The sequence below is a fragment of the Physeter macrocephalus genome, unplaced genomic scaffold, assembly GCF_002837175.3.
Source record: "Physeter macrocephalus isolate SW-GA unplaced genomic scaffold, ASM283717v5 random_362, whole genome shotgun sequence".
NCBI lineage: Eukaryota > Metazoa > Chordata > Mammalia > Artiodactyla > Physeteridae > Physeter > Physeter macrocephalus.
Window position 1 is genome coordinate 18,823 of NW_021145601.1, and position 27,366 is coordinate 46,188.

A 27,366-nucleotide genomic window follows, 5' to 3' on the forward strand; every position below is an offset into this window, starting at 1 on the left:
TTCTTTTTTTTTGAGGAAACAAAACGCAGCCCCTGGGGCCCTGTCTCACAGCCCTGCCTGCCACGGGGGGCCAGGGCGTCGGGGTTCTCTGGGTCTCCCACTGGGAGTGCTCCTGGGCTCTGGGCCCGGTCCCCAACCCCGAGGAGGCCCACTTGGACTGGGAGCCACTGTTTGTTTTGTTCCATTTTGTACCCAATTTGGAAACAGTGGGGTGGGGTAGGGACTTCTTTCAGAATTTTCTCAGGTCTGTCCCCGAGAGGCAGAGAGGGAGGGAGGGTCGCCCCGGCGGGGCCGTGGGTGGCTGGGAGGTGCCCACCACCCTGCACTCTGCCCAGAGCCGAGCTGTCGGGGCTCGTGGCAGCTGGAGGTGGGCCCTCAGCCTGGCCACGGCCACGGCCATGCACTGACGGGGCCTCCCCGAGGGCCTGAGGGCCGGTTTCTGGGGGGAGGGAGTGGCAGTCTCACGTGACGTGGGCCGAGCACTGCGGTGGTTGGTTTCTTGCACCAACGTGACGGGAGTGGCCCACCGGTGGCGCCCCGCACCTGGGCCGTGCGAGTGAGCGCTCAGGGAGCCCTTGACCAGGGAGTGCAGAGAAACGGCGCACACGTCAGACCAGCCCCGCACCAGCCCTGTCCCCGTCCGTCTGCCTCCCACCTCCCTCCTGCACCTGATACGCAGGGCCCAGGGTGGGGGGCAGGCTTCTCGGCCTGTTCTCCTCGGGCATCTCCACCCGAAGCGCCCTCTCTGGTGCCATGCGTCTACTTGTGGGGGTTTGTGCCATAGCCCTGACGTGCGGCCGGGGGTGGTGGTGCCGCTGGCGGTGGGCTCCCGGGGGCCCACAACGCACGGGGAGCCGGGGCAGTCCCTCGAGGGGAAGGCAGTGGGGGGCGCATCCAGAGTGTTAACTTCCGGAGGGGCCGGCGTGCCAAGATCCCGGGGCAAGCCCGGCTGCCGTGCCCAACCTCCCTGCCTGGCCCGCTTGCCTCCGAGGCGCTTGCCTGAGTGCCAGCCTCCCCCCACCGCTGTGTCACATCACCCAGCAGAACTGCCCTCCGAGTGCCAACGCCCCAGTGGTGTGAGGGGCCGTGCCAGCTGGCGGGGGTGACCTCGCCCGCTTGTATATTAAAGTCCTGATTTCAGACAATTTAAACCTTAATCTATTTAAAAAAGAATATTATATAAAAATGCTGTTTTTAAACCTTTTTGTCATTTGAAATGCATGTATTGTCCGTGCGGGCTGAGGGGCGGGCGCCGTCGGCTCAGTGCCAGTCTCCTGTGGCCGGAGCTGTCCATGTTCAGGCAGCGTGTCGGGGCCCTGACCCCTTAATCCAGAGATACGTGATGGAAATAGACTTTTCATACCTTTCTCCTGAAATGAATTCTGTTTTAAATTGGAATAAATTTTGTTCCTAAACACTCGGCCCCCTGTAGCTTATTCCCTGTTACTGGCTGGGGGCGGGGGGCAGCAGAGGGGCCCTGAGGCCCCCGGGGTGTCACTTGACTCCTGTGTGGCCTGCGGGGCCCTGGCACCTTGAGGATGGGCTCTGAGCTCACGGGGAGCCACAGCTCGGCCGCCTGGGGTGTACCTCCTTCCCTGAGCTGGGACTGCGGCCCCAGGGCCCCTGACCTCAGGTCGATGTGCCGCGCTGTGGGCTGGAGCATCCTGCAAGAGGAACTCCTCCTCGTGGGGGGCAGGGAACAGAAATGGGGCAGAGCCCGGGTTCTGGGCCCAACTGGCCACTCACTGTCGCGGATCCTGTTGGGAAGACACGCCCCTCCCCCGGCCCCATTTCTTTCTGCAAGCCAAGATGTTGGACCAGCGATGTCCCTGCCATCTCTGTCTTTTTTTTCCTTAAAAAAAAATATTTTTTACATTGTGGTAAATACACATACAACTTACCAGCTTCACCATTTTTAAATGTACAGTTCGGTGACATTAGTTTCATTCGTAATGTTGTGCAACCATCAGCAGTAATTGTCTCCAAAACCTTTTCGTCACCTCAAACAGAAACTCCGTACCCATTAATCAATAACTCCCCACCCCCTCCCCCAGCTCCTGGCCCCCACCATCCTATTTTCTATGGATTTCACTCCTCCAGGGACTCCATGTGAGTGGGATCACACAGTATTCGTCCTTCTGTGTCTGGCTTCTCTCACTGAGCATCATGTCCTTCAGGTACATCCATGGTGTAGCAGGTGTCAGGATCTCTTTCCTTTTTAAGGCTGAATCATTCCACTGCGTGGATGGACCACCTTTGTTCATCCATCCGTTGATGGTCACTTGGGTTGTTTCCCCCTTTTCACTGTCGTGAATCACGCTGCTGTGAACACAGGTGTGCAAGTATCTCTTTGAGACTCTGCTTTCCATTCTACTGGCTATAAACCCAGAAGTGGAATTGCTGGGTCAAATGGCGATTCTACGTTTAACCATTTGAGGAACTGCCAGGCTGTTTCCACGGCGGCTGCCCCATTTCTCGTTCCCACCAGCTGTACGCCAGGGTCGCATTTCTCCATATCCCCCTCCAGTTTTATTTAGTCATTCATCAGCGGGATGGAAATGCCCTGAAGGCCCCCTGTGTGCCAGGCACTGTCCTAGGCACTGCATATACAGGGAGACAGCACTTATCACCATGACTCAATCTATGAAGAAAAACAGCAGGGAAGAGGCATGGGCAGCGATAGTGGCTATTTCAGGCAGGCTGTTCAGGAAAGCCCTTTCGGAGAAGGTGGCGTAATGAATAGGATGCTGGAAGACGTGAAGGGAAGGGGCCATAGTGTGGTCTGAGGGAGGGGATTTCCAGGCGGAGGGCAGAGCACGTGCAAAGGCCCTGGGGCGGGACCAGCCCTGGTTCATTGGAGGAACAGCAAGGAGGCCCGTGTGTCTGGAGCAGAATGAGTGAGGCGGAGAGAGGGAGGAGGGGAGGGCAGGGAGGGGACGGGGCAGGTCGTATAGAGCCTTGTGGGCCGCGGGGAGGACTTGGGCTTTTACCCTCAGGAAGGTGAGACCCTGGAGGACTGTGGGCAGGCGAGGGACAGGGCCTGACTCGGTGCTCACAGGCGCCCTCTGGTGGCCGCTTCCGGAAGGACAGACTGTGGGGGTAAGGGCGGAACCAGGGACCCGGATGGAGGCGACTCAGGTGGACCATTTGGGAGATGATGGGGTGGTCCCAGGTGGAGGCGGAGGAGGGGAGTGGGATTTGGGAGGTGGGTGCAGGGAGGGAGCCTGCGGATGCTGCCGGCGCGCCTGGCTGTCATGTCCCCCGCGGCCGGCAAGTGCCACTCGCCTGCTTTCCGCGCCCGCCCGCGCGAACGCGCATCCGCTCCGGAGGTCCTCTCCGCATCCCGGTTCCAACAGGGAAACCGAGGCACAGAGCGGCCGGGCCCTTGCCCTGACGGTAGGCGGCGCCCCCGAGCCTGGGCACCAGCCGCGACCCGGTGCAAAGTGAAAACGCAGGGCCCTTGTTACAAAACCAGGAGGCTTTCAAGACAGAAAAGCTTCCAAGTCCGAGCCCCCCCGCCCACCAAGCCGGCCCAGGTGGCCGGCGAGGGGATCCTGGATGTTTCCTCCTTTTGGCTGCGGTGAATCATGCTTCTGTGAACTTGAGTGGGAAAGACCCTCTGGAGACCCTGCTTTCGGTTTGGATATACCCGCAGAAGTGGAATCAAATCCGTGATTCATCAGTTAATAAAGGGAGGGGATGGACCTTTGTACCCCAGCCTTGGGCCAGCCCTGGTGGGGGCGGGGGCATGACCTTGGGTATGGCCAAGGGCAGTGGCCAGGGAGTGACCCAGCTGTGGCCTCCCATCAGCTGAGGACTGTGAGGTACTGTGAAACCATGTAAACATCCTATTCCTCATTAAACAGAAAGGGCATTTCTCATACCAAAGGAACAGCAAGGAGATCATCGTTTCTGAATAAAGGAGAGACTTTTGGATGGGATAAATTTAGGTCCATAAAAACTCACCAGAGGGAATTCCCTGGTGGTCCAGTGGTTAAGAATCCGGGATTCCACTGCACGGGGCACGGGTTCGATCCCTGATCGGGGAACTAAGATTCTGCAAGCCTGGTGGCACGGGCAAAAATTTAAAAACCAAACAAAAAAAACTTACCAGAGCTACTGGGGTTGTAAATTGGTACACGCACTTTGGCAAAAGAGAGTTAATATCTGGGAAATACCTTGTAACCCAGCAGTTCCACAGTTGGGTATTTTTTTAAAAATAAATTTATTTATTTATTTTTGGCTGCATTGGGTCTTTGTTGCTGCGTGTGGGCTTTCTCTAGTTGTGGTGAGCCGGGGCTACTCTTCGTTGCAGTGCGCGGGCTTCTCATTGCGATGGCTTCTCTTGTTGTGGAGCATGGGCTCTACATGCACAGGCTTCAGTAACTGTGGCACGTGGGTTCAGTAGTTGTGGCTCACGGGCTCTAGAGTGCAGGCTCAGTAGTTGTGGTGCACGGGCTTAGTTGCTCCACGGCACATGGGATCTTCCGGGACCAGGGCTCGAACCCTTGTCCCCTGCATTGGCAGGCAGATTCTTAACCACTGCGCCACCAGGGAAGTCCCTGGGTATTTATTTAAAGAGAGTCATACATATGGTCTCCAAAAAGGCACATCCCAAATGTCCATAGCCATCCTACTCATTACATCCCCAAATGCCCATCAAGAGTAGAATAAATGCCTAGCCCAGCATGGTGATGACAGTTAATAATACTGTATTGGGGCTTCCCTGGTGGCGCAGTGGTTGAGAGTCCGCCTGCCGATGCAGGGGACGCGGGTTCGTGCCCCGGTCCGGGAGGATCCCGCATGCCGCGGAGCGGCTGGGCCCGTGAGCCATGGCCGCTGAGCCTGCGCGTCCGGAGCCTGTGCTCCGCAACGGGGGGGGCCGCGACAGTGTGAGGCCCGCGTACCGCAAAAAAAAAAAATACTGTATTGGGACTTCCCTGGCGGCCCAGTGGTTAAGACTCCATGCTCTCAATGCGGAGGAAGCGTTTGATCCCTGGAGGGGGAACTAAAATCCCGCATGCCACACGGCACGGCCAAACAAACAACAAAAAATGACTGTTGTACTTTGAAAGTGACCGAGAGAGGAGGTCTTAAAAGTTCTCATCACAAGAAAAAAAGCACTACATGTGCAATGGATGTTAACTAGACTTATTGTGGTGATCATTTCACAATATATACAAATATAGAATCATTATGATGTACAGCTGAAATGCATATATGTATCAATCACATCTCAGTTTAAAAAAATAAATACAAAACACTTACTAAAAGGATTCATAAATAGACGGTGGGCTATTCACCCAATGGAAGAGTCTATGCAGTGAGAATTAATGAATGTCAACCACGTGTAACAATATGATTTATGACACAAACTAAACGTTGAGTGATAGACCTCAGACAGACCAGAATTCACAGAAAGTTCGAAAATGGCAAACAATGAACACAATATTTAGGGTTGCTTAATCCACTTGTAAATTGATAAAGAAAAGCGAGGAAATATAGAGGGACATTACATAAGAGAATCATAAGAGAATCAGTTTATCAAGAGGACATAATAATCCTAAATGTGTCTGCACGAAATAGATGAAGCAAAATATGATAATACTGACAGGAGAAATAGAGAAATCCACAATTACACTTCAAATCTTCCACAGTTCTCTCTCAGTAATTGGTAAAATGAGCAGACAGGGGGCTTCCCTGGTGGCGCAGTGGTTAAGAATCCGCCTGCCAATGCAGGGCACACGGGTTCAAGCCCTGGTCCGGGAAGATCCCACATGCCGCGGAGCAACTAAGCCCGTGAGCCACAACTACTGAGCCTGCGCGCCTAGAGCCCCTGCTCCGCGGCAAAGAGAAGCCACCGCAATGAGAAGCCCGCGCACAGCAATGAAGAGTAGCCCCGGCTCACCGCAACTAGAGAAAGCCTGCACGCAGCAACGAAGAGCCAACGCAGCCAAAAATAAATAAATAAATAAAATTATTTTTTTTTTAAAAAAGAGTAAAATGTAAAACAATAAAACTCCTAGAAGAAAACAGAGAACTTCTTTGTTGGCCTTGGGTCTGGCAACGGGTTCTTAGCGACAACACGGTACGCATGACCCGTGAAGGAAAAAAAACCTGATAAATTGGGCATCGTCAAAATGAGACACAAAGTACACATCTAAGAGGGTGAAAAGCCAAACCACAGGCTGGGAAAAAATATTTGCAAACCCCATATCCCATAAATGACTTGTATTCTCAAGACAGAATATAATAGGGAAACAAACCCACTGAAGGAAATGGCAAAATATCTGAACAGACACTTCAGCGAAGATAGAAACATGGTACATAAACACATGCAAAAATGTTCAACACCGTTAGCTGATCAGGGAGACGAAGATTAAATCCACACTGAGGTACCATTACACACATCTCAGAATGGCTGAAATAAAAAATACGGACAATACCAAGTGCTGATGAGGAGGTGGAAAAATGGGAACCCGCAGGCATTTCTGATCGGCGTGCAAAATGGTAAAGCCACACCAGAAAACCATTCGGCCGTTTCTTACAAAGTTATACGTACAATTACCTTATGACCCAACCATCCCGCTTCTAGAAATTTATCCTAGAGAAATGAGCACTGATGATGATTATAGTGAATGTTTACGGCAGCACTATTCGTGATCACCCCCAAACTGGGAGCAACCCAAATGGCCTTCTACGGGTGAACAGATAAAGGGTGACGCACCCACACAACAGAAAACTACCCAAGAGTCCAAAGGAAAGGGCTCCTGACAGGCCCCACTGCACAGACGGATCTCAGATGCTAAGTGAAAGAAGCCAGTCTCAAAAATTACACAGTGTATGATTCCATGTATATGACAGTCTCAAAAAGATTCAAAAAACCATAGCAACAAAGAGCAGATCGATGGTTTCCAGGGGTGAGGGCTCAGGTGAGGGTCTGGCTATAAAGAGGTGCCTGGAGGGGGTTCTTCAGGTGACAGAACCATATTCTGTCAACTGTTTTAGCCATAATTTACATGACTGTGTACATTTGTTAAAACACGAAACCGTACACCAAAGAAAGCACCTACCAAGCCACGTAAATTGAAAAAACAAAAAACAAAATAAATCTTGTTACCAAAAAGTACCCCCCAAACACAGAAATACCATAGAAGTTGGTGCAGTGCCAACTGCCCGGCAGGAGGAAGGGGGTCTTGTTGGAACGAGTATCTGGGAACCCTCCTGGGGCTGACGATACCCTGAATCTTGGCCTGGGTGGGGATCACGTGGGTATCAGTTTCACAGGAAATTATTAGGTTATATGTTCATGTTTTATGTGTTTTCTCTGTGTGTGTGTGTGTGTGTGTGTGTGTGTGTGTTTGTTTTAATTTTTAGTTCCCTGACCAGGGATGGAACCCACGCCCTCTGCAGTGGAAGGGCGGAGTCTTAACCACTGGACTGCCAGAGAAGTCTGTGTGTGTGTATTTTTTTTTTAATATATATTTTTAAAATTTACTTATTTATTTATTTGGCTGCACCAGCTCTTAGTTGCGGCATGCAGGATCTAGTTCCCCAATCACGGATGGAACCTGGGCCCCCTGCATGGGGAGCGTGGAGTCTTACCCATTGGACCACCGGGGAAGTCCGTGTGTGTGTGTGTATTTGTAAACACACACACAGCTCACCCTGTTATTCCCGAATGAACTAATAGGTGACAGGTGTCCCGCCAGGATGGCACCTCACCTGGAGAGGAAGCAGCTCCTCGCCTGTTTGGGGAAGTAGGAAGAGTTGTTGTGAGGCTGAAGAAATTCACAGAGTATGGGCCCTGGAGGAGGGGGAGTCAAGGCGCCTGTTTTTTTTTTTTTTTCTGAGGTCAGCGGGAGCCAAGAAAGGTATTAGACCTCGGCCTGCCGCCCTGGCCCTGTGTGATGGGTTAGGGGCCTGGTGTCCTTTGGGAAAGAGCGGGGTGGCCCTAGGTGCTCCTGGCCTTGCCCCGCCATCCACCCTCCAGTCTGTGACTCAGCCTGGTCTCCGGGTTTTGCCAAGCTGGTTACCTCCGTTCTGCTTCTCTGTGGCCCAGATTATTACTTCTGCTTTTCTTCACCTGCCCAGGAGTGGGAAGTCACCCAGGTCTCAGGCCCCGGGGAGCATCCCCTCCTCACAGCCATCCGGTCAGGGGCGGGAACGGGGTTGGGCAGGGCAGTGCCTGCCAGGACCCAGTGACCCAACGGGGCCCCTATCGAACTTCCCATCTGCTGGTCGTTATGAATCAACAGCGGAAGAAAACCGCATTGGTGCCGGCTGGGGTGTGGCACAGAGAGACAGTTGCGGCTATGTGACCTCAGGCACAGCACGCACCCTCTCTGAGCCTCACCAGTGCCTCCGGGAGGGGCCCGGGGTCTCCCGGATTCTGTTTCTCTCCGGGGGCGGGGGAGGGGTGTTCGGGAACTTTCTAGAGCTTTCTAGAACCTCTCAAAGAGCATTCTGTCCCCGAACACGGCAAAGAGCTGCTGGATTGGAGACATTCTGTGGGGACGCAGCTACACAGCCACCCTTGTGTCCCCTCCTGCTTCTAAGGTCCTGAGGGCTGAGCCGTCAGGGAACAGGGGCCTCATGGCCTTGCTGGGACGCGGGCTTGACTCCCAAGGTCCCCCTATGTCCAGGCTGCCTGTCCGACTTCTCCTCCTGGTCCCAAATGCCTGTCTTCTCAGAGTGACCTTCCTTGACCCCCTGTTTCAAGCCACACATGAGGCTCCCCCGCCAATCTCCCATCCCCCTTCCCAGCTTTATTTTCCTCTCACAATTTATGGCCATCTGATAGGCTTAGATATACATATATTTAAGGTATTTCTTTATCTGTCTGTCTAGAGCATAAGGCAGGGAGATCGGGCTTTTGTCATTTGGGTCCCTGCTGTGCGTAGAAGGCCTGGCACACAGTAGGCGCCGCATAAATGTGTGCAAGAAGAATGAATGGCCCGGTTCCAAAGTCCCAAAGCTGCCAGCTCTGCAATTAAGACTGGGGCCCCACGGGTGGGAGAGGCTCCCCGGGGGTTGTCACTGCCTGGCTGTGCCTCTATGTCCCCATCTGTGCAGCGGCAATGGCAAGGAACTTGGGGTGCTGTCCGCATGACCACCCCCCACCCCCAATACACAGAAGCACTTAAAACAGTAGGTGCCGCCGGGCCTTGGCTGTTCTTTTAAAAAAGATCTTGTGGGGTATTCTGATGACTGCTTCTAATTGGCCCAGAGGAGGGGGAGAGGTGGGTGGGCCGGGGCCGGGCGTCAGAGGCCTTGGAGGACAGGGTCCACCCCTTCTCCAGAAAGAGGAAGGAGGCCCAGCGCAGACCCAGACTGCAGACGGCTGGGCCTTTCCTCCCCGCCCCGCCCTCCCCCGGGGCGCCCACCTCACCTCTCGCTCTACTGCCGTCAACCTGTCGGGCCGGGCCGGGCAGGTCTGGGGGGTGGGCGGGGAGCCCTAAGCGGGCATCTCCTTTCCTCCTCCTCCACCCCTGACCCGGCGCGCAGGCCTCGCCGAGCTGGGCCGCCGGGTGCCCAAGGCCGGGAAGCCGGGGGTCCCTTGGGGGGGCGACCCCCACGACGAGGGAGGCTCTTGCCGCCGGCTGTCAGAAGCCCTCCCCGGAGCGGCCGGCCGGGGTGCCTCCCGGGGGGAGGGGGAGGGGGGCGGGGGCGATGCTGCCTGGTGCCCGCTGAGGCCCCACCATGGCCCGCTCGCTGACCTGGCGCTGCTGCCCCTGGTGCCTGACCGAGGACGAGAAGTCGGCGGCCCGGATCGACCAGGAAATCAACAAGATCCTCCTGCAGCAGGAGAAGCGGGACCGAGGGGAGCTGAAGCTGCTGCTGCTTGGTGAGTCCGCGGCCACCCCTGGCGGGACAGCCTGGGAGCCCACTTTCAGGATGAGTCGACTGAGGCCCGGTTCCTAGTCCCAAGGGGTGAGCTGTGGGCCCGTCCCGCGGCCCGGCCATCTCCTGGGCATCTGCAGGAGCAGAGGTGGTTTGGCCGGGCGGCCTGGCTTCTGTCGGGCAGGCCCGGCCCGCCCCACCGGCTCCCGCGTCACAGGAAAGGAATGAGCCGCACAGCCCGGGGAGCTCCAGCCTCGCCCTCCCAGACCCTCCTGTCCCTCTGGAGGGCTGGGTCTGTTCTGGTGGTTTATCAGCACGAGTCGTGTGGGCAGAGAGAGCATTGCCAGGTGCCTCTGATTGATTGATCGGTTCATTCATTCAAGACGTACTGAATAATTCCTGGGGGCACAGGGGCAGAGGAGATGGAGCGTGTCCCTGCCTCCGGGGACCTCAGCTTCTGGTGGGGGAGACAGATGTTAAGCCCCAAAACTAATAAGCAGGTAAAATAATTTCCGGCATTAGGAAGAAGAGGAGGAAAATAGAATAGGGTGAGGGAGTGGGGGTGACTTGGGTGTAGTGGATTGGAAGGCTCTGAGGTTGTGATCTCTGAGACCTCGTGTCTTCTTGTCCACGTGTGTCCACTCCCCCAGCCACCTTGCCCTGTGTATGACCCTGCTGGCCTAAGCCCAGGGATGCCAGCCTTGGAGGGTCTCCTGGGACTGCCTGAGCCCTGCGCGAGGGCCGGGGAAGTGTTCCAAAGTCCCATCTGCCTGTCCTGGGGCAAAGAGCCTGGTCATCTGGATGGCCGTCCTCTCTCTTCTCCTGCTCCGTGGGAAGGGGCAGCCCTGAGGGGTGGAGAGAGAGGAGAGGGTGGGGGCATGGGACCCCAGTGAAGCTGTCTGAGCCTGGAAGGTTTTAGTTAAGAATTTAATTTCATAGCTATCTCTATTCACTTTCTGTAATAGCTAGGCTAGGATATATATGTTATTTACTCTTTTTTAATAAATAGGGCTATTTAGGCTATTTCTTCTTGAGTGAGCTTTGGTTGTTGGTATCTTCCAAAGAATTTGTCCATTTCTTCGAAGTTGTCAAATGTATAGGCATAAGGTTGTTTATAACATTCCCTTGTCATCCTTTCATGCCTGTGGGATTTGTAGTGATGTCTCCTTTTTCATTCTTTGTCTTTGCTCCATTTTTCTTGACCTGTTGGGCTAGGGGTTTGGCAGTATTCGTGATACTTCCTTGCACATCTCAGGTTTTCTTTAACCACACCTCAGGACCTTTGCACTTGCCATTCTCCCTGCCAAGGGCTCTCAGCATCCCCCAAGCCTTTGCATGGCTGGTGCTCTCACTCCTTTCACTCAAGGCAGGTCTCAGCTCAAGTGTCACTTCCTCAGAGAAGTCTTCCCTGATTTCCCGGGCTTCAAAGTCAGCCCCATCTTTCTTTCTCGCCTGATTTTTCTTCATACCACTCACTCGCTGACGCCCTCTCAGGTGTTTTCTTGTTTCCTTGTTTATTGTCTGTCTCTCCAGTTACACAGCAAGCAACACAGAGGTGAGGACCATGTCCATCTTATTCACTCCTGTGTCCCCAGCATCTGTTTCAGGAGTACGGTGACCTGACGTAGAGCAGATACCCGATGCATGATTTGTAAACGAGTGAATGAATGAATGAATGAATGAGTCCTGTTTCAGGGGTGATTTTCCCCAGAGCTGTACCATATCTTCCTGGAACTGGGAAAGTCCCTTGCCCCACTGACCACTGCACAGCCAGTCCCAAATCAGGAAGCCACTTCTGCTGGTAGGGGTGGGAGAGGGGAGAGGGGAGGTTGTCCACGTGCCCAAGCACAGATGGTGGCCCTATGGACAGCCCACTGGACTGTGGTTTCAACACCCCTATCCAAGCCCTGAGGGCTGCTTCCACACCTGCCCTCATTAAAAACAGGAATTGAATCCAAAAGTTATTATTTTTTTTTTTCTGGGAGGTGGCTGACCCTTTGGAGGAAGAAGGCCAAGGGGCTGGGGGTCTGTCCCTGACAGGAAGTGGTCACCACGTTGAGGAGGGGGAAGAGTCAGAATAAGGCAATTAAAGGAGCCAGCTCTGTCCATACTATGTGAGGTAGGAACCACTCCAGATGGGGAAACCGAGGCCCAGAGAGGTGAAGCGACCTGCCCAAGGTCACACAACCAGGATCGGAACCTCGAATTCTGGTTCCACAGTCCACGTGCTTGACTGCCCTGTGAACGTGCCTCTACAAAACCCCAATGACAGATGGGGAAACTGAGGCCCAGGGCGGCGGCAGGATGGGTCTGGGGTCTGCAGCCAGTTCTGAGGCAGAGCTGGGCAAAGAAGATGAGCTGTCTGCTCTCAGGCAGCTCCCTGTGTCCCAGTGGCCCAGTTTCCTGGGGGAGGACGGCGGGGCTGGGACTGCCATCGCCCATGGAAGGAGCCGCACGGCGTCTCGCGATGCCTGGGGCTTGGCACGGCTCCTGGCCTCTGCGAGTTTCCACTTCCTCACCCATTCCCAGAAAGAAGCAATCACTTCCCGTCTGGGCTGCGAGGACGCACCAGGTGGAAACAGCTCTCCCTGCAGCCCCCGGCCCCATTTGGGGGGCTTCCTGAACCACATCAGGAGGGGGAGCAGAGAGGCTCCTGATTCCTCAGTGGCTCCAGGACAGTCACAGTTGCAAAGGTGGAGTTTTTCAGACTTCAGGTTGTGAGCCACTTGTGAGTCACAAAACCCAAGCTGTGGGTGGCAACCAGGATATTTTTTTTTCTTTAATGAAACAGAAGAGGAAAAAAAAAAAGAAAAGAAATTGGTGCATCTCAACAAAATTAACTGTTGCGGACTTCCCTGGTGGTGCAGTGGTTAAGTATCCACCTGCCAATGCAGGGGACACAGGTTCGAGCCCTGGTCCAGGAAGATCCCACATGCCGTGGAGCAACTAAGCCCGTGCGCCACAACTACTGAGCCCACGTGCCACAACTACTGAGACTGCGCTCTAGAGCCTGCGAGCCACAGCTCCTGAGCCCGTGTGCTACAACTACTGAAGCCAGCGTGACCAGAGCCTGTGCTCTGCAACAAGAGAAGCCACTGCAATGAGAAGCCTGCACCCCGCAACGAAGAGTAGCCCCCGCTCGCCGCAACTAGAGAAAGCCCGCGCGCAGCAACGAAGACCCAACGCAGCCAAAAATAAATAAATAAATAAAAATTAACTGTTTCTTGGTGAGCTCTTTCTTTGTTCTCCACCCTTTTGGGGGCAACCCAGAGGAAGGTCAAAGGGTGCAGCCCCCTGCCGTAGGTCTCACCACTGTCTTGGCAGCACCCAGAGGAGCCGACGAGCTTCCGAGCGTCCGCAGAAACATCACATGAACTGATACTTTGATGAAGGTGAAGGATCCACAAGGGCTTGTGTTTACTCCTCTGCTTTTCCAGTAGCTGTGTGATCCTGGGAAAGTCACTTCACCTCTCTGCGAATGGGAAAACAGTGGGAATCTTAGTGACGATAATTCAGGCAGTGCTTGGGGAACTTCCCGGAATGATTATTAAAAAGTCCGTGAGCTCTGGACTCAGAACCGGGTTTGAGTCCCAGTTTGGCCACCCACCAGCTGCATGACCCAACCGATCTGGGACTCAGTTTCCCCACGTGAAATGTGGAGCCAAGAGCCATTCCTCTTGTGGGCTCGGGCAAGCTGGTGCATGTGGACCCCCTGGAACCCTAGGAGGACGGGGGGCTTATGGTACCTCTCCCACCTCCAAATAGCAGAAGCTCTGGAGACCAGCCCGTCTCTCCAGGTTTTCCAGTGGGAGGTGAGGCTGTGGGTTTATCTCACTGACTGTGATAGTCAGAGGTTCTACTGCAGGAATATTTATTGAGTTTGATGTATCCCCGTCCTGAAATCCAAGGAATCTGAGACACACGTGGCTCCTTACGGAAGGATTTCAGATTGTGGAACTGTGGGGCGTTTTTTGTTTGTTGTTGGTTTGTTTGCAGGAAACTTTTTATTTTGGAATCATTTTCAAAGGACAGAAATGTGGCAGAGATAGTCCGGAGAGTTCCCGTCTCCTCCTAAACAACTTCCTCTCGTGGTGACATCTTACATAAGTGCCGTGTGCTCATCACAGCTGAGATATTAATGTGGGAACCGTACCATTACATTCTGTTAACTCCAGATTTAGATTTCACTGGTTTTTCCACCACGGCCCCTTTTCTGTTCCAGCCTCCAACGCAGCATCTCACATGGCATTTGAGGTTTTTTTTATTTTAATAAGTTTATTTATTTTATTTTTGGCTGCGTTGGGTCTTCGTTGCTGCGCGCGGGCTTTCTCTAGTTGTGGCGAGCGGGGGCTACTCTTCATTGTGGTGCGCGGGCTTCTCATTGCGGTGGCTTCTCTTGTTGCGGAGCACGGGCTCTAGGCGCGCGGGCTTCAGTAGTTGTGGCACGCGGGCTCAGTAGCTGTGGCGCACAGGGTTAATTGCTCCATGGCATGTGGGATCTTCCCAGACCCGGGCTCGAACCCATGTCCCATACATTGGCAGGCGGATTCTTAACCACTGCACCACCAGGGAAGCCCTTGAGGGTTTTTTTTCCCCCCTTTCTTTTCATTTTGAAATACCTTCAGAGTTATAAAAAAGTTGCACCGGATTCTTCTGCAAATGTTAACATTTTACCACATACCCTTTATCCCATCCCACCCTGCTCTCTCTCTCTCTCTCTCTCTCTCTCTATATATATATATATATATGTGTGTATACACACATTATATATAAGTATATGTGTATATACTTATAATTTACATAATGCATAGCTATAGTTTATTTGTTATACATTTATATATTATATTTAATACATACGTATTCATTGTTATCGGAACCGTTTGCGAGTAAAGTTGCAGCCCTGACACCTTTTCCCCCCCAGATACTTCAGTGGGTTTGAGTCCCACTAAAAAGCAAAGGCCCCCCCTGGGCAATGGTGACCAGGCGATGAGCGTGATGCAATCCCGTCACCATCACGTCCCGCTGGCATTCCAAGTTTCCCCATGAATGTCCTTTAGGGCCATAGAAAAGTGACTCTTTTCCTTGGATCTCGAGTGCAGTGGTGTCGCTGGGTCCTGCCCTCACTGCCTTCAGAATGGGAGTGGGAGAGCCCCCCAGCGGCGGTACAACAGGGTTCCACCCCGTCTTCTGCCGCTTCCTACACTCCCCGCCTCCTCCCTGCTGTGTTTCCGCTGCTCCTGGTTCCTCTTTCTGGCTCCAGCCAGGGCACCCCTTCCCCTTTTGCTGTTGGTCCCAGTTCCTCCTGCATGAGTCCCCTTCCCCATCCCTGGAGGGACCCCACACCAGTGTCCCCCAGGAGCCGGCAGGGGGACAAGGTGCTGGAGGTGGTTCCCGGCCCCGCACCTCCCGCCTGGCTATCACGCCCATTTCACAGACGAGAAAACAGAGGCTCAGAAAGGGAGATATCAGGGCTCAGACAGCAGGGAGCCAGGCCTTGCTCTTTGAGCTTCCAAAGGTTCTAGTGTTATTATCCCAGACCCATGACCGGCTTTTTGACGTGCGACCCTGCACTCAGAAGGGCCCTGTGGTTTCATCCAGCACTTGGCCCTGGAGATTCTGTAGGTGAGCCTGCAAGGACCCCTCTCCCCACTCTGGTTCATCAGCAAGGTCGTGTGTATTCTGTCTCCCAAATATCTTGTGCATACGTCCTCTTCTCTCTACCTCCACGTGGCCACATGGGTCCAGCCTGGACCAAAACAGTCCCATTTGTCTGGGTTCACCCCTCCCCAACCTGCCCTCCCCTCAATAGCCAGGGGCCACCTGTGAGCCCCTGGGTCAGGCCCCACCTCTCCTCTAACCACAGCCCTCCAGGCTCGCACCTCCCTCGGGGTAAAAGCCCAAGTCCTCCCCACAGCCCACAAGGTCCTGCATGACCTGCCCCGTCCCCTCCTTGCCATCCCCTCCTCCCTCTCTCCCCCTTGATCACTCTGCCGCAGACACACAGGCCTCCTGGCTGTTCCTCCAACATTCCAGGCATGGTCCTGCCCCAGGACCTTTGAATGTTCTGTGCCTGCTGTTGGGAACGCTATTCCCCCTTCTCTTCTAATGAATTCTGTCATCTGCCAGGTCTCAGATGAGATGTCACCTCCTCAGTGAAGCCCTCCTAGATTACCCAGCCTAACTCAAAGCCCCCAGGTCCTTAGAACCCCTTCCACCATCATAATTGCACCTCCTCCCTCTCTCCCCCTCGCTCACTCAGCTCCAAGCACACAGGCTTCCTCGCTATTCCTCCAACACACCAGGCCTGGTCCTGCCCCAGGGCCTTTGCACGTGCTGTGTCCACTGCCTGGTGCTCCCTCCTCCAGGTATTGGCACGAGAGCAACCTTCCCAGCCTTCAGATCTCAACGCCAATGTCACCTCCACTGAGAAGCCTTCTGTGACACTTAGCTGTAGTAGTCACTTAATCACTCTTTATCTATTTATCTTATTGTATTTCCTTCACAAAACTTTCTCTACCTGAAATTATTATAGCGAATAATAATAATAGTAATTATAATCATGGTAAAGACTACTATTGCTAATAATAGTGGACAGGAGTGTAGCTCTTACTATGTCAAAACACACTCTAGGCCAGGGGTCCACAGACTTTTTCTGTAAAGGGCCAGATGGTAAATATTTTCAGCTTTGCAAGCCAGAGGGTCTCTGACTACTCAACACTGCGGCTGTCCCGAGAAACCAACCCTAGATAATTTGTATACAACCAGGCACGGCCATGTGCCAATAAAACTTTATTGACCAACCCTGAAACCTGAATTTCATGTCATTTTCAGGTGTCACCAAAAAGGAATCTTTGGATTCCTTTCAGCCATTAAAAAAGGCAAAAACTGTAACCATTACAAAAATGGAAAAACTGTAAGGGTGAAAAGAATTAGAAATATAAAAACCATGCAAACGGTAAAAATTTGCTGGCCGTGCAAAAACAGGCAGCTGTCAGGAATTCCTTGGTGGTCCAGTGGTAGGATTCAGCGCTTTCACTGCAGGGAACCCCGGTTCCATCCCTGGTCGGGGAACTTAGATCCCACAAGCCACGTGGTGTGGCAAAAACACAAAAACAAAAACACAAAACAAAACCCCAAAAATAAAAACAAAAACAGCGGCCGGTAGGCCGTCGTTTGCTGCCCCTCCTGGGACAAACTTTCAATGAACTAGTTTACCCCTCACGTCCACCCAGCAAACCACGTTTCACAGGTGGGGAAACCGAGACACAGAGCCATGAAGCTGCTTGCCCAGGATCACAGAGCAGGGATTTGAATCCTAGTGGCGGGAGGTGGCGCGTGGCGGGAGCCCCGGAGGGCTGAGCTGACCGCAGAGTCATCTCCCCAGGCCCCGGTGAGAGCGGGAAGAGCACGTTCATCAAGCAGATGCGTATCATCCACGGGGCGGGCTACTCGGAGGAGGAGCGCAAGAGCTTCCGGACCCTGGTCTACCAGAACATCTTCGTGTCCATGCGGACCATGATTGAGGCTATGGAACGGCTGCAGATCCCCTTCAGCTGGCCCGAGAGCAAGGTGAGCACCCCGGGTCTCGCCACATGGGCGCCGCACTGGGAGGGGGTTCCTTAGGACTTCAGGGTGGGACTGTGTCCCTTCAGATCTCCTAAGTCCTTGTTCAGAACCACCTCCTCCAAGGTTTCCTGGGATCCTGGTCTGCATTCCAGGCAGCTCAGCACCGGCAGGTCCCCCCACCGACCTCTCAGGTTCCCCGTGGACCCCCAGGGCTCAGCCATCTCTCCCTTGGACCCCATGATGCCCGGTAGGAGTCCTGAGTCAGCAGGCGTTTTGTTCTAGAAATAGTTGTACGGTGGCCTGGTTCCTGAGCCCTGCCCCACCCTGCTGGGGGGAGGGGTGCTATGCACACTGTGTGTCACATCACCCTTCTCTTTAAAGTTTTTATTTTATTGTGTGAAGAACACTCAACATGAAATCTATTCTCTTAGCAAATTTTAAGCGCACGATGCAGTATCAGTAACTGCAGACACAATGTCATCAGGGAGAGCTCTAGAATGTATTCCCCTTGCCTAAGGGAAACTTTATTCATAGCAACCCCAACTCCCTTCCCCTAGCCCATTCTACTCTCTGTGTCCATGAACTTGCCTCTTCCAGATGCCTCATATAAGTGGGATTGTGCAGGATCTGTCCTTCTGTGACTGTGTTATTTCACTTAATATGGTGTCTTCAAGGTTCATCCACACTGTCTCCTGTTGCAGAATTTCCTTATTTTTTTATTATTTTTTTTTTTTTGTGGTACGCGGGCCTCTCACTGTTGTGGCCTCTCCCTTTGCGGAGCACAGGCTCCGGACGCGCAGGCTCAGCGGCCATGGCTCACGGGCCCAGCCGCTCCGCGGCACGTGGGATCCTCCCAGACCGGGGCACGAACCCGTGTCCCCTGCATCGGCAGGCGAACTCTCCACCACTGCGCCACCAGGGAAGCCCAAGAATTTCCTTCTTTTTAAAGGCTGAATAGTATTCGAGATATATCTATCTTTATCCATTCAACCATCGATGGACATTTAGGTTCTTTCCACATCTTGGCTGCTGTAAATAACACTGCAGTGAACCTGGGTGTACAGATATCTTTTCAAGATCCCAGTTTCAATTCTTTTGGATAAGTACCCAGGAGTGGAATTGCTGAATCATAGAGTAGCTCTATTTTTAAAAATTATTTATTTATTTGCCATGTCACATGGCTTGTGAGATCTTAGTTCCCCGACCAGAGATGGAACCCGGACCCTCAGCGGTGAAAGCGTGGAGTCCTAACCACTGGACCGCCAGGGAATTCCCAGTAGCTCTATTTTTAATTTTGGCGGGAACCTCCATACTGTTTTCCACAGTGGCTGTACCAGATTGCATCCCCCCAGCAGTGTATGAGGGTTCCAACCCCCAAGACCTCAGGGTTGGTTCTTTCTGAGGCCTCTCTCCTTGGCTCGTAGACGGCTGTCTTCTCCCTGTGTTCTCACATGGTCATCCTTCTGTGTGTGTCTGTGTCCCAATCTCCTCTTCTTACAAGGACACCGGTCACATTGGATTAGGGCCACCCTCATGACCTCACTGTAACTTCATTACCTCTGTAAAGACCCTATCTTCAGACATGAACAACAGGAGCGCCTGCTTCCCGTGCAAAGAAAGGAGGACAGATAGAGCAGAGGTTACTGCCCCAGGCAGGGTCACCCAGAACTGGCGCTCCCTGCACGCAAGCCCCTGCTGGCCCCTCGCGCTGCCGTGTGCTCGGCTGGTGCCCACCCTTGGTGGATGGACGCCGGGACAAAATGGGGTGGAGACGTCAGGAGGGCAACCCGCCCCGCCTGGCTGCTCTGACCCGCCCCTGTCCGTCCGTCCCTCCCCAGCACCGAGCCAACCTGATCATGAGCCAGGACCCCTACAAGGTGACCACCTTCGAGAAGCACTACGCCGTGGCCATGCAGTGGTTGTGGAGGGACTCCGGCATCCGCGCCTGCTACGAGCGCCGGCGCGATTTCCACCTACTCGACTCGGCAGTGTAGTGAGTCTGGGGTCCGCGGGGACGGGCGCGGGGTCGGGGTGCCGAGCGCGAGGCGGTGCCGAGGCGGAGCCAGAGGAGACCCAGTCCCAGGGATGGGAGCCGGCAGAGGGGCCTCAGGCTGGCCGGTTCCCACTGCTGGGAATGCTGTGGGTAGTCTTGCCCCGGGGAGAGCTCCTGGGGTGCACTGTTCCTGGGGTGACACTATTTCTGGGGTGATGGCGCCTCTGGGGTGACTGTTCTAGGATGACGCTGTCCTGGGGTGACAGCATTTCTGGGGTGACACTATATCTGGGGTGATGGCGCCTCTGGGGTGACTGTTCTAGGATGACGCTGTCCTGGGGTGACACCATTTCTGGGGTGACGCTGTTCATCATCATGCAGTGAAGCTGTCCTGGGTTCCACGCTGGGTGTCTAGTGCTCCAGGCTATCACTGTTCTTGGGGCAGTGACACACCTGGGGTGACAGTTTTCCCAGGGTGACGCCCACGCCAATGAGACTGTCCTTGGGGGTCACGCTGCTGAGGGTGAAGCTGCTTCTCTCCATGCTCCCATGGCCTTGGGCTGTGCTCCTGAGCCACCTGGGACCCCAGAGATCCTAGCCCCCCCCCCGGGGGCTCTCTTCCCCCCAGCAAGGTCCTCACCAGGCCCTGGGTGGGGGGCCTGAGAAGCAATGGGAGGTTTCAAGGCCAAGACTCAGGGCTTCTGGCTCTACAGCTACCTGTCAAATCTGGACCGCATCATGGAGGAGGGCTACATCCCTACCGCGCAGGACGTGCTCCGCAGCCGCATGCCCACCACCGGCATCAACGAGTACTGCTTCTCCGTGCAGAAAACCAACCTGCGGTGAGCGCATAGCCTGGTGGGTGGGGAAGGCTCCTGTTGGAGGGGCAAAGGAACTGGGGCCCTGAGGGATGAGTAGGAGTTGCCTAGTCCCAGCCCACAAAGGGGCTGCCAGGCTGAAGGAGGCAAGGCTGGACACAGACACCTCCAGCCCCTCCATGGAATCAGGACTGGGACCTGCGGGAGCCCAGACTGAGCCCCCAGAGCTCTGGGAGGATAAGTCTTCCTGGAGGAGGGGACATTGGTATTAGGGCATTGAAGAATGAATAGGAGTTCACTAGAGCTAGGTGGTGATGGGAAGGAAGAGACAGAGACTGTGCAGTCAGGGCTAGACCAGAGGGATTGATTTGGGGCTGGGGAAGCTCACCCTCTGAGTGTTCCCCAGCCCCAAATGAGGGGTGAGGCTGGAGGTCAGCAGACCCAGGAGAAGGCAGGAGCCATGGTTCAGGCAGAAAGTGTTGGGAAGTGCCCGGGCAGTGGCCTTTGGGATGGAAATGAGGGGACGGTGCGAGAATGCTTTCTGATGTAGAATGGGCAGGACTAGATGAGCATGGGAATTAGAGCAGAGAGTCAAAAGTGACTCCCTATGGGTTTCCCATCAAGGTGACAGAGTAGATGGTGGAGCCACAGTGGTGGTGGCGGGATGGGAGGTGTTAGAATAGATGATGAACTCATTTGGGGCAGGTTGGGTCTGAGGGGTCTGGGCCATCTGGGAGGTGGCTGGGTGCACACAGGCCTGAGCTGGAAGCCAGAGGTGTGGGTGGCCAGTGTAGCAAAGGATGGTCCATGCAGAGTCATGGTCAGTGTCAAAGGCCAAGGAGAAGTCAGGAAGAATACAGTGAGAGAAGCGACTTCTGGGATTGGCCTTTAGAGAATCCTCAGTGACCTTAGTGGCCTTTAGAGAATCTTCAGTGACCTTAGGCAGGGACCTGTGGAGGGTGCAGGGTGATGCTTGAGACCCTTCAGTGTTCAACCCACCCATGTTGATCCCTTGTTTCCCTGAACACCCCCTCCCCTGGCCCGATGTTGTTCTGGCCTCTGCAATAGTCCTTAGCAGGAAGGTTCATAATTTATCTGTTTGCATTGGGTCTCCTCCACTAGATGGAGAGACCCTCAAATTTAGGGGCTGAGTTTGATTCTCCTGCTTCACTAGTGATGATCAGCTGAAGGTCAGAGTGGAAGTTTGGAAATGTGAGTGGATGGTTGGAAAGATGGATGGATGGATGGGTGGGTGGATGGATGGATGGATGGACTTATGGATGGATGGATGGGGGGATGGATGGATGGATGGACTTATGGATGGATGGATGCGGGGATGGATGCGTGGGTGGATGGATGGATGGATGGACTTATGGATGGATGGATGCAGGTATGGATGGGTGGATGGATGGATGAATGGATGCATGAATGGGTAGGTGGGTGGCTAGATGGATCAATGGATGGGTATATGGGTGGGTGTATGTATGTATGAATGGATGAATGGATAGATAGATAGACAGATGGATGGATCGATGGGTGGATAGATGGGTGGTTATGTGGATGTATGGACAAATAGATAGGTGGGTGGGTGATTGGGTGGACGGATGAATAGATGGATGGGTGAGTTGGTAAAAGTTTAGGAGTAAAAATAGTGGTTAGGGAAGTTCAGAAGGAAGGCTGGGCTGAGGAGGGGAATTATCAGATGGGGAAACTGGAGTCCGTTCTTAGGCCAAAGGTGAGGGCTCAGAGGAAACTGAGACTCCGAGCTGGGGGGCTGGCAAGTAGCATACCCCACACCTATCTCAGCCATCGGAGCCCCAGTCTCAACCACTGCATCACCCATCCCCCCCAGGGTCCGGGGTTTGAGGAAACCTGAGGATCATGAGAGAGGCTGGTCTCGGGAATCAGGAGCTGCAGGCACCAGCCTGGATTTTCCTCCGGTACAGCAGGGCAAGTCTCTTCTTGCTCTGAGGCTTCTGGCATTTCCTACCAGCTGCCTGAGTAATGGTCCCATCCCTGGGAAAATGACACAGGGCTTGTTAACAGTAACCCACATTTCTTAGAAGAGACAACAGGAAGGCAGGAGGCCCAGGCTTTTGCTGTGGTGTGGGGGTGGTGGTGGTGGAGGTGAACCCTTGCCCTGGGCCACACACAGAGGGGATGGCGTTTGCCCATCTGTGTGGCCACTGGACACTCCCATGGTCAGCCCGAACACAGCTGATGGGAAACTGAGTTCTGGAGACCATCCGCAATTTCCCTCTTGTCACCCAGCCAGAACCAGGGAAGACTGAGGGCAACCAGCTGTCTTCTACCATGGGGTAGAAATCAGGCAGCCCAGTGTAGTAGAAGCTCTAGAAAGTCCCCTCTCTCCCTATACCTGTTTCCTCATCTGTAAAATGGGCATAATAGCGATACTTGCTCCATGGGGTGAAATGCTGTAACACACAAGGTGGCTGGCATCTATTCTTGTTGCTATTAATATTGCTCATGGCATGTCCCAGCCATGACTGGGGTCTGGGACGCCTCGTCACGGGGGTCCCTATTAGGCCTGAACTCTGAAAGGGAGTTGTTCCCGGTTAGGATCGTGGACGTCGGGGGCCAGAAGTCAGAACGCAAGAAGTGGATCCACTGCTTCGAGAATGTGATCGCCCTCATCTACCTGGCCTCGCTGAGTGAATATGACCAGTGTCTGGAGGAAAACAACCAAGAGGTGAGGGGCCACGATGGATGCAGGGGCACCATTTCCCCTGCTTTTCTTACCCCCATCTTGGCCCGGGGACCCACAGCTGAGCAGGCACTCTTGAGTGGGGCTTTGTGTGTCTGGCCTGGCTTTGAGCTTCACCGTCCACTCTTTTGTGGTCAGACCATTGAACCCCAACACACAGATCTACAAGCATTTGTGAGGCCAGGACCCTGACACACACACACGCGCGCGCACGCGCGCGCACACACACACACACACACACACACACACACACACACACACACACAGAGTCGGACACTCGAGCCTCAAGACACACACACCCCCCCGAAGCACAATGTAAGCTGTCCTGGGAATGTGGGTCATGGGGACAATGTCCTGCTTTTACTCAGAATTCTTCTCCTTTTCGTGAACTCTTCTCCTAATTAACCCCTGGCGTGAAGGTCAGGCACGTTATCATCTCTGACATGTGCACTTTTCAGGGTTAAAGTTTCCCATAGATAGTTTTGGGATCCAAGGGTCAGATGTTATAATTTCAACTTTCAAACTGAATCAGATAGGATCAATTTGAGGTCATTCTGACACAGATCTTGCTCCAGTCCAGCCACACGAGATGTCCTAGCTTGCTAGGGCTGCTGTGATGAAGTACCACAAACTGGGAGGTGGCGGGCATGGGGGTGGGGGAGAGCTGAAACAACAGAAGTGTATCGTCTCATAGTCCTGGAGGCCAGAAATCTGAGGTCAGGGTGTCAGCGGGGCTGGTTCCCTGTGAAGGAGAATCTGTTCCAGGCTCTCCCAGCTTCTGGTGGCCACTGGCAATCTCTGGCGTCCCTTGGCTTATAGACACATCACCCCATTTTACCTCCATCTTCACGTGGCCATCTCCTTGTGTCCTAATTCCCCTTTTTATAAGGATACCAGACATTGGACTTAGGGCCCACCCTACTCCAGTGTGACCGATTCTTAACTAATTACATCTTCAAAGACCCTATTTCCAAATAAGGTCTCATTCTGAATTTCCAGGTGGACATGAATTTTGGGGGTAGGGGGGGACACTACCCAAACCAGTACAGGCACAAAACCATCTCGGGCATACATAGGCAGCTGGCCACACCACCCTCAGACCCAGCTGGGCGGGAACTGGGGAGCCTCAAGCTGCTGATGGGGGGCCGACAGCCCCATCTCTATGTGGGGAGAGGGCTCCTGTTTGAGCCGAGCTGGCCGTCTGGATCAATGACCTGCTTGTGCCCGCCAACCCAGAATCGAATGAAGGAGAGCCTGGCCCTGTTTGGCACCATCCTGGAACTGCCCTGGTTCAAAAGCACTTCTGTTATCCTCTTCCTCAACAAAACCGACATCCTGGAGGAGAAGATCCCCACCTCCCACCTGGCTACCTACTTCCCCAGTTTCCGGGGTGAGTGGTTCTAGAACTTTCTATACCTTTCACTTCCCAAAAGCAGCTCCCAAGAGAGATGCTGGTCCAGGTCCTACCGCAGCCTAGAGCCAGTGGGGTTTCAAATGCAGTGGGACAGGCCTGAGTTCCAGACCCATCTCGGTCCTCTGCCCAAGCTCTCTGAGTCTCAGCTTCCCCCTCTGTAGAATGGGGATAAACTAACAGAAAACTTCATACTGGATGCTGAAAACAGCAGACATTTTTCCCCTCACAGTTCAGTAGGCCAGAAGTCTGAAATCAAGGTGTCAGCAGTGTTGGTTCCTTCTGGAGGCTCCAGGGGAGAATCTGTTCCAGGCCTCTCTCCTAGCTTCTGGTGGTCACCTGCAATCCTTAGCATTCCTTGACTTGTAGATGCATGTACCCAATCTCTGCCTCTGTCACCACATGACTGTCTCTGGTTGTCTCTTGTCTTCTTATAAGGACACCAGTCATTCATTCATATATATATATATATGAGAATATATATATTAATATTCATATATATATATGAATGCGAGGTGGTGGTGGGGGAATCGCATGTGTGCCTCACCAGGACGGCCATCCTTCCCCCGCTCTCTCTCGGCCTCAGTTTCCCCATTTGCACCTCCTCAGGATGTTTTTCTCTGCAGTTCCCATCCCCCCAGCTCCAAGCCCAGCCAAGAGAGAGGGTCTCTCTTTAACACAGTTCTGCCCAAAGTCCCAGAGACCAGTCTCATTGGTCCATTCCAGATCATGTGACCTGCATGAACACATACCTGATGCTCCTATTGGCTGGGCCTGAGTCATGTGACCAGCTAGAAAGGCAAAAGATGGCGGTGGCAGGCAGGCACTTTGGTGGGTGGTCCCTGCAGCCCTGTTGCTGCCCATATCGGGGACAGGGTCTCCAGAGCCCACCTTGGTCCCAGGAGGGAGAGGCTCCCACCTGCCCCATGAGCCGTGTGCCCTGACTGCCCACCCCTGTCCCCAGGCCCGAAGCAGGACACGGAGGCAGCCAAGAAGTTCATCCTGCACATGTACACTGGCATGTATACCAGCTGCGTGGACGGGGCAGACGGGAGCAGGAAGGGCTCGCGCCGCCTCTTCAGCCACTACACGTGTGCTACGGACACACAGAACATCCGCAAGGTCTTCAAGGACGTGCAGGACTCAGTCCTAGCCCGCTACCTGGACGAGATCAACCTGCTGTGACCTAGGCCCAACGCTCCGGACTCAGACCCGCGCGTGGCAGGCGGGACCTGCGGGCGGTGGGTGCGGGGTGGGCTGGCGCTCAGCGAACCCAGGTACTCCTTGTCGCTCCAGCCCCAGGCCCAGGTGGCAGAAGGGCCACGAGTGAGCCGGGGTGGAAGGCCGATCGGCGCCTCGTCCTTTCTCCGCCCCTCAGCAGGACAGCCTCTGTCTTCCTTTCCTCGACTCACTGTATCTCCTTGGAAAGGGAGCACAATGGCCTTTTGGGAAGCCGGGGTGCAGGAAAAGGTGAAAAGAGCACGGGATCCAGGACTTGGGTGGATGGGGTTCTCTCAGGACCCCCACCTCCAGGAATGTCCCCCCTTGGGCAGGGGTCTGGGACCCTTTTGGGGGTGATGCACCAGCCCCGGGACAGGGGAATGGTCCTTCATGCCGAGGGACGTGGACTCTGGCGCCCCCTAGCGGAAAGGAGCCGCATCCCAGCCTGAGGTCTGCGTAGCTCAGGGACTTGCGTTTTCTTACGAGAAAGAGACGCCCGGAAAACGCCGCCGTTTCAGAGCCTCGTGGCTCGAACGAAGTGTGTCCTGACCCAGTTTTCAGATGAAGGAAACCGAGGTCTACAGGCATCCCCCGCCCCGCTTCCTTACCAGGCTGGGGGCCGGGCGTGCTGCATCTTACAACCTTCTGTATTTATTCCCTCACTTTCTGCGGGGCCCCTTGAAGGGTGGACATTAAAGAAATTACATTCTGGAGACCTTTGATTTCTTAGGGGCGTCCTGTTTAACAACCAACCCCCTGCCCCGCGCGGTCCCATCTCAGGTCGTCTGTCCCGGGCAGGGTAGCAACATGGCAAAGGAAGGAAAAAGTTCTACTTGTTGTCCACCCACTTGTGTAGGGCATGGTACACAGAGCTGTGTGGGACTGCGTGCACTTTGAGCCAGGAAGTGGAGTTCAACCTCTCTCCCTGGCCCCGGGGACATTTGAGCTGACCTGTTGTTATTCACCCAAAATTCCAGCAGCAGCCACCACCTGTCCCTGATGGAGATGATGATGCCTCCACTTACTCCAGATCCTGGTCTCCCACCATCCTCAGGGCAGGCCCATGTAGCACAAACCCCATCACCCCCATTTTACAGATGGGGAAACTGAGGCACAGAGCAACTGAATAATTTGACTAAGGCTAAACACCTGGGTGGTGGCCAAGCCAAGATTCTATTATTCATTCAAGAGGTTTTTTGTTTTGTTTTCCTTTTTAAAAAATAAACTTTAATTTTTAGAATAGTCTTAGGTTTATAGAAAAATTGCGAATACAGAGGGTTGCCTCATGAAACCACACCTGATTTCCAGTATTATTAATATATTAATATGGTACTTTTTTTCCCATTAATGAGCCAATATTGACCCATTATTAACTGAAGTCCAACAAATTTCCTTTTTTCCCCTAATGTCCTTTTTCTGTCCTGGGACCCCACCCAGGTTCCCACACGACATTTCATTATCACGTCTCCTTAGGCTCTTCTGGGCAGTGATGGTTTCCCAGACGTTCCTCGTTTTTGATGACCTTAACAGTTTTGAGGAGTGCTGGTCAGCTATCCTTTTACTTTCCCAGGGCTACTGTAACGAAGGACCACAGACAGAGGGGCTTAAAACCACTCAAATGTATTCTCTCACAGTTCTGGAGGCAAAGTCTGAGACTAAAGAGTCAGCAGGGCTGTGCTCCCTCCAGAGGTTCTAGGGGAAAGTCCTTCTTGCCTTTTCTAGCTTCTGGTGGCTCTGTGTATCCCTGGCTTGTGGCTGTGTCCCTCCCGTCTCTGCTTGTGTCTTCACA

General features: G+C 53.9%; 1 protein-coding gene and 1 long non-coding RNA gene across 4 annotated transcripts; one reads left to right on the plus strand and one right to left on the minus strand.

Annotated features, from left to right (window-relative positions):
• Window positions 1–2,157: 2,157 nt before the first annotated feature.
• On the minus strand, window positions 2,158–9,858 carry LOC129391866 (uncharacterized). The gene is made up of 2 exons (XR_008616660.1): window positions 9,720–9,858; window positions 2,158–2,322 (listed from the first exon to the last, which is right to left on the minus strand). It is a non-coding gene; the product is annotated as an uncharacterized lncRNA (long non-coding RNA).
• Window positions 9,314–26,307, plus strand: GNA15 (G protein subunit alpha 15). 3 transcript variants are annotated; one of them, XM_007104250.3, is made up of 7 exons: window positions 9,314–9,847; window positions 17,228–17,412; window positions 19,248–19,402; window positions 20,116–20,244; window positions 22,801–22,930; window positions 24,182–24,335; window positions 25,321–26,307. In XM_007104250.3, the coding sequence occupies exons 1-7, from the start codon at window positions 9,703–9,705 to the stop codon at window positions 25,539–25,541; spliced, it is 1,119 nt and encodes a 372-aa protein (XP_007104312.1). In that variant the 5' UTR covers window positions 9,314–9,702; the 3' UTR covers window positions 25,542–26,307. The 3 variants fall into 3 exon arrangements, with proteins under 3 accessions (XP_007104312.1, XP_054938830.1, XP_054938831.1); XM_055082855.1 differs by lacking the exon at window positions 9,314–9,847 and adding an exon at window positions 10,279–10,343; XM_055082856.1 differs by lacking the exon at window positions 9,314–9,847 and adding an exon at window positions 13,103–13,235.
• The last annotated feature ends 1,059 nt before the right edge of the window (window positions 26,308–27,366 follow it).

Bases quoted from the DNA above. Each gene is read 5' to 3' on its own strand.
- GNA15 (XM_007104250.3), top strand. From the start codon at position 9,703: ATGGCCCGCTCGCTGACCTGGCGCTGCTGCCCCTGGTGCCTGACCGAG. The intron at 19,403-20,115 runs GTGAGTCTGGGG...CTGGCTCTACAG, and splicing joins CTACTCGACTCGGCAGTGTA to CTACCTGTCAAATCTGGACC. The intron at 22,931-24,181 runs GTGAGGGGCCAC...CCGCCAACCCAG, and splicing joins TGGAGGAAAACAACCAAGAG to AATCGAATGAAGGAGAGCCT.